Below are 9,351 nucleotides of genomic sequence, written 5' to 3'. Positions count from 1 at the left end.
CTACCAGAGTACAGCGCACTAGCAGAATGAGAGAAAACAGTCTATTATGCCATGAAATGGCATATGTTGCTAATTGAACTGCGGCAAAACCTTCGTATCTAATAGAAGCACCGTATTTGCATTGGGAATATACCTGATTCTCACCGCTGGAGTGTACTGAAACCTATTCTGTGCTCGGAACAGGCACGGAACGGTGCTCGAGTATCCACCTCGGGGGCTGAGCACAATTCCTCCATCGGGGGAAATCGGGTGTAACCTCAATGTGACAAGAGATGGGACCCCACCTTCCCAAGGCGCCCCCATAACCTCCGTCTGTCTGTCTGTCCCCCCATACCCACTTTCCCTTCTTTAACAGAAAAATCTCCAACGAAAAAATTCGGCAACAGATCCCAACGGCAAAATCGACACGCGAGAGACGAAATGAATCCGGCAGCACCTCAATACCCAGTCGTCTCAATAAACAGCAACTGTGGAAGTGTAACGGACAGTTACGAAAATGTGTGGAAAAACTGCGATATATCCTTATCCGATGAGAAACGCCAGGTTCTACGAGTAGAGTGGCTATCTCCGTTGGCATCTCGGGAAAGGTACCAGGCTGTCCGTGACGCCCGGGCGGATGGGGTGGGAGACTGGTTGCTTCACACTCCATCAAAGTTTTCCACGTGGCGTGCATTAGAGGATCGGGCCGCGAAGACTGTGCTATTTTGCTACGGGGATCCAGGGGTTGGGAAAACGTATATCAGGTATGAACCATCGCAGCCTCTCAAGTGAGTACGCCGCTAAAAAGCAGCACAGCTCTCTTGTGATAGATGCACTTTCCAGTGGGATCGATGGAGACAGTATGGCTACCACATATGTGTACTGCGACTACAGTGCTCGGAATGCGCAGCCCGCGAGCACTATATCGGGATCAGTGTTAAGGCAGGTTGTCGGAGCATTGACACAGATCTCAGGCGAAGTACATAAGGCATTTATCTGCATCGATGCTTTAGATGAGTTTCCTACAAAGCACCGGGTTCGACTCTGGGACTCTGTACAGCGCATTGTCCGGGAGTGCCCAAACACTCGGCTATTCATTACCGCAAGGCGTCAGATTAGAACAGAAGTGGAGAACTATTTTACCGAAGACGCCGATATGGTCACAATAAAACCAACTTTGTGCGATATAGGAACGTATATCGAGAAGAGGTTGAGAGACCCAGACCTCTACGCAATGGACAAGAAATTGCGAGCTGATATAGTCAGAATTATTCCAGAAATGATCTCGGAAATGTATGTATTATTTTAAGATATTAAATCTCACAAACAGGGCTAACAGTAACCTCTAGATTTCTTCTAGTTTGTATCGCCATGTACGCGATCCTCACGGAGACGACCATCCACCAGAGGAGACAAGCACGTCATAGGATGACCAACGGCCTTAGCTTACAGGATACATGCAACGCGACACTGGATCGGGTAAGGTTACAGGGCGAAGGAAAAACGAAGCTTGGAATGGAAGCGCTGATGTGGATTTCCCACTACGAGCGGCCCTTGGAATCCGAGTTGTGCCATGCGCTAGAGGTAGAATCAGGAGCGGAAGATTTTAACATCCATAATATGCTCCCGATACAGGCCTAATCGACGAAAAGGCATCCAGGGTCAGTCTCCTGCATCTCACACTTCAAGAGTATCTTGGAGAACACTCTGCCCTATTTATAACCGCTCACTCGAAGATGGCGGGAATCTGTCTCACCTATTTGAACTCTCGGTCGGTGAGGGTGCTACCGCCAAATGCCTATACAGCCCTAGCGACAACGCCCTTTCTCGAATATGCTACAAGTTTTTGGGAACCCATGCGGGACGGAAGATTCTGTGAACCTACTTCTGGAATGTAGAGATGTCAATCCCAACTCATCAGATCATAATGGCCGAACACCCCTCTCATTTATGCCTCAAGAGGATATTTATGTGTAATGAAGCTACTTCTAGAACACGGCGATGTCAATCCCGATTCATCAGATAACGATGGCCAAACACCCCCATCATATGCTGCCTAGGGAGGGCATGAAGTTGTAGCGAGGCTACTTCTGGAACGTGAGGATGTCAATCCCAACACATGGGATAACGGTGGCCGCATGCCACCACCACTTGCATTTACAAGAGGACACGAAGCTGGGGTAAGCTACTTCTGGAACATGGTGATGTCAATCCCAATTTACCGGATAACTGTGGCCGAACACCCCTGTCATTCGCTGCCTCGGGAGGACATAAAGATGCAGAGAGGATAATTCTTGAACCTGTGGGTGTCAACCCCATTTCATGGAGCAAAAATGGCCAAATATCCATATCATTCGCTGTCATCGGAGGATGTGAAGGTATCATGAAGATACTTCTGGAACGCAGTGGTATCAACCCCGATCTATCAGATAAAATGACCTAACACCCTTATAGTATGCTGCCATGAACGGGAGAGAGGATCTATTGAAGCCACCCCCAGAACGGGGGGATGTCAACCCTACTTCACCAAATAAAGTTGGCCTAGCACGCCTATCGTATGCTACCATGAGCGGGCGAGATGATCTAGTAACGCTACTTCTAGACCGCGGGGATGTCAACCCTGATTCATCGGATAACCGTGGCCAAACACCCCTATCGCACGCTGCCTGGGAAAGGATTGAAGGCATAGTCAAGTTACTTCTAGAATGCCAATATATCAATCTCAATTCACCAGATAGCAATGGTCAACTACCGCTATCATATACTGCCATCTTAGCAGATAGCAATGGCCCGGCACCTCTATCGTACGCTACCATGACCCAGGCGGGCAAATATAGCGAAGCTACTTTTGGAACGCATGGATGCGAATCCGAATCAATGGATAACGATGGCCGAACGCCCCTATTCTTTGCTACCTCCAGCGGAGATGACGGTGTAGTGAGGCTACTCCTGGAGCTCGTGGATGTCAATACCAATTCGCCGAGTAGGGGTGGCCAAACAATCCTATCACTTACTATCTAGGAAGGGCACCAAGGTGTAGCGAAGCTGCTTCTGGAACGCGGGTATGTCAATCCCAATTCAGTTGATATCAGCTGTCAAACGCCTATATTGTATCTGCCATTTCGAGGAGTGGGGGTGCAGTGAAGCTACTTCCGAAACGGGATGATGTCAATCTCAATTTATTGGGCGATGATGGCCGAACACCCCTATTATCAGTTGCGTGGAGAAGATAAGACGTAGCCATGCTGCTTCTTGAACGCGAGGATATCAATCCCGATTCACCGGATAGTGATGACCGAACACTCCTATTTTTTGCTGCCGAGTGGGTGCGGGAGCATCTAATAAAGTAGCTTCTGGAACGCGGGGATGTCAATCCCGATTATCGGAGAGCAATGGGCGAAACCCCCTATCATATGCTACCACGAGGAGGCGAGAGGGCGCAATCAAGGTATTATCGGAATCCAGAAGCTCCAATTGCTAATCGTCGGCAAACCATGATCGAATGCCAACCTCCTTAACTAGTGAGAATACTCCACATCAAGAAACATATCCACTTACGCTGACGCATGATGTTACTCTACGTACAACAGATAATCCCCCACTTGGCAACCCTATCTCTCGTTCTATCCCATCTAGGGCCCCTCAAGAACAACTCCTATAGCTCAAACAGTTTCAACCAGATCAGTTATACTCACCCCTCGTCCCATCCACCCCCATCCCTACCCTACGCTCCGGTTCGGCATTTCCTTCTTTCCTTCCCACTTTAATCCTATTTTTTCCTTTTTCTATTTTTCGCGTTTTCAACATACCACGGGTATGGTGATTCTCTTGAGTTATTTCATGCAATCCACGGTGCTTGGCATTAATTTCTATTTCAGTGTTGGTTAGATTAAGTTTGTTTTGCGATCCGGTCTATATACCGGTAATACTTATATTTCTTGTTTCACTTCCACCCCCGATTGAGATTCTCTTTATGCAATATTCCTAGTGTATCACATTAGCAGAAGCATTCATTCATAATAATAAAAATCTCATCCCCATGAAGCCCAGAATTCTCAAAGCACACCACAAGCCGAGCAATCCCTTAGGAATTCCACAATCTGCCCTGCTCAACCATCCTGGTATGCCGCTTGAGTAGCTCATCGTCAGGCTCTCACCCTCCACAGTACCCATCGGCATCAAAAACATGGCAACATGAAAAGGCCTTCTGTCCCCACCCCGGCACCCCTCTGAGCATTCATTGCTCACGAGTCTACTCCCGTATGTTTCACGCACATATCCGGCCCCCCGACCCGACAGGGGCCTTCACAGCAAGCAGCCGAGATCCGGCGTTTCCCAAGGATGGGCGATTAGGACCGGCCGGATGAGGGATTGTGGTGCTCATGGTTGATGCCTTCTCTGAGTAGCACGATACCAAGCTATGATACCGAAGATGCATTCTATTATGGAGGATCACTTTTGATAGACCAAAAGGGAAGGAAATAGCGGGGGGGGCTCAACCCTCATTCTCTTTCCGCAATCGCTCGCTAGCTTATCCCCTCTTACGACATCCTATAGGAAATTTCATTCTATGATACCCTCTTGAGCATTCTCTCCTAGCCGGGTTTCGTGACACCTAGGGGGCCGAATAATACCTTGTTTACCGCGCCATAGGCAACCAATCTATGCGAGATTCTCATTCATGGTGCTGGGAGTCAATTGTGTATTTGAAAACCCAACCCGGATCTTCTCTTCCTCCCCCTCACGCCCCGCGTAAATTAACTTTCCATTGAGATATAAAGGGCCCTCTATACTCGCCCCCGCCAACCGCATCGGTAAGTTCGTGGTATAGCGTTGTATCTAGAGTATCGCAAGCTAAGGAAACTCACCACCCGGGCGCCATCGAGAGTCCAACGATAGCGAGTGATCACTCCCTTGAGTGAAGACCAAGGAGAGGTCCGGAAGTCTTGCGTGGCGTCAAAATCCGGCTTCTATCATAACACCACAGCGACTGAGGGCAGATCCCACCGCCCCCCATCAAGGCTTGGAATCCACACCCAATTTGTCAGCTTTTCAAATAGCAATATGGTAGCGCAAATGCTCCCCCACTCCTGTAAGGCGTAAGATGCTCACCAGCAACTAATATCTACGACCTTCAATAGGCATGGAAAATTTATGAAAGACATGCCAGGCAAAACTCCAAGAAAATGGGGAGCCTTTCCCCAAAGAAGGCAAGGCCTTTTTTTGCACGCTGATATTGTATAAAAAATGACATTTTTCGTCGAGGTATAACCAAAAGGTGCAATACTAAAACATCCCATCCACAATAAAAACGCTACCTTCAACGCGTGCCAGGCAGGACCCAGGTACGGAGGAACATGCTCGGAATCCATCGCTGGCAGACCCGTCCACCGGGAAGAAGGCTCCTGGGTCAACTTTTCGCCCGGAACATCATGTTGGGGTGACCCTCCACCATCGGTTCTCCGTTCGCGAGTGCTCGCCAGCGTAAATAATCTCCCGGCACAAGCGAGGTGTGGATTTCGGTTCACTCTCGTTTCAACGATTACTCATGAACAGCTTATAGACGAGAAAGGCGAAGAACTCACCGAACTCGAGTAACTTACAGATCATTCCCTTTCGGGAGTGTGCGCCGATTGCAGATCGCTACTGCAGCCTATTGTGTGATTCAGATGAATGTCCTGTCCAGCCATACTAGGGTATTGACGTAAGTGATAGGACCGATAGGGCTCGACGATATCAAAGCTTCCTACCATTCCTGGCATCGCACCCACCAAAATTAATTAAATCAATTTTTCCCTCTGGAGATAACTACGCCCGGACTCAAAAACCCCGTCCGTCCCATCACTTACGTCCATACCTGAGTACTTGCACGGCTTGCACGACAAGCAAGGTGCGACTTTCAACCTACACGTATGTGAAACCCAGCCCCCGAACCCTACCTATACCTACCGTAGAGAAGGCGCTATCAAAATAGCGACACCAATACGAGAGTGGATTGAAATGTATAAAACCATTCTCCCATCCACCTGATAGACTATCTACCGTCAAACATACATTTTGCACAGTCGAGGGGGGAGAAATGGGCCGAATTATCTTTCCACAAACTTACTGCTTACTCCAACCAAGATCCAAGGTGATATAACCATGGTACTTGTATGATCTCGTAACCGTACCGTACTCTGGCGCAAGCCGAGTAACTAGACGCTCCCCACCGTGTAGAGCGGTGGCCAGTCTTCCATATCGCGGTAGGAATGAGCTTGGGGCAGAGGTTAGAGTGGAGGAGGTATTATCGCCGCACAGGTGCTTCTTTTAGTCCGTCGTCTCCGGTATTCCCGTGATACGATGTGACTTATCTCCTTGTGCTTGTATCTATGAGTAGCCCCGGAATCGCCCCAGGAGACTGGCTTGAACCCAGTGTCCCCCCCCCCCACCCCTGTTTTTTCTTTATCATTAGACACCCCGGTACGGACGCGTGCAGTCGGACAGCTGGGGATGGATTACAGGTGTCAAAGCTTTTCTGCTTGTTTGAGCAATCTCCATATGATACCAAGCCCATTCTCCTGTTTCCTGTGGGGCCAGAACGGTCAGGCCTCCAGAACCCCCGGTTGTCCCGGTCACCCATGTCCATACCCGAGTAGGAACCCCTCCTACCCGGTGAACATATGGATATCCAAAACCGAGTGACACACCATGCCCACCCAACCCAGCAGACAACAGAACCAAATGTTCGCCATCACGGTACCATACCCCTCACCGACAAGCCAGCCTAGCGGGAGCCCTGCCACTTGCTACACACAAGGAAAGGGAAAAGAGGAAAAGCCCCCAGGAGATTGACATAACCCAAGTTACACCTGAACCAAACCTTACTCCACATCATCCGTCCGCAAGTTTCGAAAGCCCCGTGCCCCCCGGTATGTATGTATGATATGTAGGTATCATAGGATACCAGCAGCATCACAAGCGCTCCCTGAAAATTCCGAAGACACCCGGAAAAGTTGTCGTGAATTTCCAACACACTCCCGGGGTCCGTCGGCGAAGGAAGCGCAATGCGGGTCTCGTTTCCAGGATTTATTTTAGAGATCGCTCAGGATTAGATCGCCTTGTCGTGGGGTGCTATAGGGGTGGGATATGCACTACACAGTACTACACATTGGATGCGAAGAACTTGAACAGCCCATTCTCCCCCCCCCCTAAAATTCACTAAGCACCATCACAAAAGGACCGCAATTCAATCCACACCACCAAAAAAGCCTGATAATAGGCAGCCACGATAAGCACCCCGTGCAACGTTGTGTAGAGTGAGTAATCGGAGGGCTCATCCACAATCCTTTGGGATCCGGCTGTCTACCCTGTTGGTGGTTATCCTGATTCGATCGACCGATCTGTGGCGGGATAGTACGGATGGTTAAAGCTTGGTGTTCGGGTCGGGATGCGGGTCAGTCATCATGCTACTGAAGTAAAGTTAAATACAGGTACGTTATCTATCTATCATACTGATTGTGAGCGGGGGGATACAGAACTTCAATGGAGTCGTGGGTGGTGGATAAGTTCACTGCAAAGGGTATCATCATGCCTGCAGGTTCCCTCCTGCCGTGTTGCTGCGATAGTTAACTTGCGGCGAGTGAGCCAAGACCACCGCGTGACATACACAGCGGAACACAATCGATGCAGAATGCTCAGATTTGCAAAGTCAGACACAACAGAACCAGGACAGGGCACTATTTGTAAAGAGCCTCAAAGGCCCCCCTAATAGATGTAAAAATAAAGAAGAACGAAAGAGATTCCAATCAATCAATATCGTAACCGCCTGCCACTCTCACCCCCCTACAATTGTGCTATAGTGCACTGTACCGTACTCGAGTACCTTACCGCAACAATCCACCCACCAGCAACCCGAATCCGGACACCCACCCGAGTGACACCCCGTGACAAGGTATGACACCCGCATCCATTCCATTCCGCCGTGTTCCAACAACCACCAGCCCTCATCCACCTTTCCAAATCTATCGCCAGCCCCGGGCCAGACCTCTGTGAAATAATGCAAATTAAAATTCCCCTACTATAGGTTCGGAATCCAGAGACCCATGAGATATTGAGGCATCTAGACTATCAATGTCCTAGACAAGGGGTATGACAGTAAGGTAAAGTATCCAATCTCGCTCAAATAAAACGGGATTTCCGTATCACACCGATCACTCATCATAGAATAGCAAGTGGTCCCTGACACCATTTGTATTACAAGGATGGAAAGGGGGCCAGCGACTACAGCTAGGACAGATCTGAGGAAATAGCGGATATTCTTCCTTTACATTAACTATGGAAAGGAAAAAGAGAAAAAGTTAAAATTAATAAATCGTATGGGAAAAAATGGCACACGCACCGGTCATCGCTCTTTGGTTCATCAAGTGCGTTGCCCGTTTCCGTGCCTGAAGACCAGAGGAATGAAAAATAAAAATAAAAACTAGAACAGGTAGGATCCCGCTGTACTCCGAAGGAAGAAATAGATAAAACATAACAAGAAAAGCGTAAAAGACGGAGAAAATTGTCGAGCCGACTTCGATTAAGATTTGGAATAGGACCCTTGCCATTATACACACACCACATCAACTAAAAATAAAAAACCTCCGGAAGAAAGTCTACATGCTCATTGCGAATTCCCCAAGTATAAGAGACCAGGAAAAAATGAAGATAAACCCAGATAAAACACCCATTAAATGCCGTCGGTTCGTGTAAATGCTTTCCCCCACCATTTTCCAAATCCGCAAGCAATTGTCATGCCGTTCGTTAAAACCGCGTGAACATTGCTAGCGTAAATGTTATTGCATTTACAAGATATAAGCGACAGCTCCAATGAGACCAGCCAAAGCGGCGCCGGCAACAGTAGCCTTGTTGGCGGAGCCGGTGAATGGCGGAGCGGTCGGTGCGCTGGTTGGTGCTGGCTTTGTGGAGTTGCCAGGTGCGGAAGGCTTAGAGGTTGGGATGGTGCCATTAGGATAGACAGGGGGGGTATAGCTGGCAGTGGGAGCATAGTGAGTAGGTCCGGTTCCGACAGGGACAGAGCTGCTGCAGAGCCGTTAATATCATGGCCAAATAGTGTCATGTCAATTGGGGAATGATTGCTACTCACCACTTTCCGGGGCAGATGGTGGTCGGGAGGATGGTGGTGTAGACCTTGGTGCGGGTGCAAGGGCAGTTGGTGATGGTCAAAGTGGTGGCCTCGAATTGAATCGTTAGCAATGGCTCAAATCCAATTGTCCATCAAAATTTATACCTTGGTGACAGTGTAGGTCTTGTTATTCTCCACAATGGTAGTGGGCAACGGGCAGTAGACGCAATAATTTTGGTGACTCGGGGCGCGCTTACCATTACAAA

General features: G+C 48.8%; 2 protein-coding genes; both read right to left on the bottom strand.

The window, feature by feature from the left end:
- Positions 1 to 8,257: 8,257 nt before the first annotated feature.
- GSTUM_00000666001 (uncharacterized protein) lies at positions 8,258 to 8,492 on the bottom strand (the record flags this gene model as incomplete). XM_002838007.2 has 1 exon in its annotated part: positions 8,258 to 8,492. The coding sequence occupies one exon, from the start codon at positions 8,490 to 8,492 to the stop codon at positions 8,325 to 8,327; it is 168 nt and encodes a 55-aa protein (XP_002838053.1). The 3' UTR covers positions 8,258 to 8,324.
- An 18-nt stretch (positions 8,493 to 8,510) lies between these two features.
- Positions 8,511 to 9,351, bottom strand: part of GSTUM_00000665001 (uncharacterized protein) — a 1,256-nt gene continuing 415 nt past the window's right edge. The window contains exons 2-4 of the mRNA XM_002838006.2: positions 9,251 to 9,326; positions 9,107 to 9,195; positions 8,511 to 9,042 (exon numbers count right to left, since the gene is read on the bottom strand). Of these exons, the coding sequence (XP_002838052.1) occupies positions 8,805 to 9,042; positions 9,107 to 9,195; positions 9,251 to 9,326 (403 nt within the window). The 3' untranslated portion in view covers positions 8,511 to 8,804.

The sequence above is a fragment of the Tuber melanosporum genome (assembly GCF_000151645.1).
Source record: "Tuber melanosporum whole genome shotgun sequence assembly, scaffold_211, strain Mel28".
Lineage (NCBI taxonomy): Eukaryota > Fungi > Ascomycota > Pezizomycetes > Pezizales > Tuberaceae > Tuber > Tuber melanosporum.
Note: the sequence above shows the minus strand (reverse complement) of the source record. Positions and strands in the feature narration are given on the sequence as shown.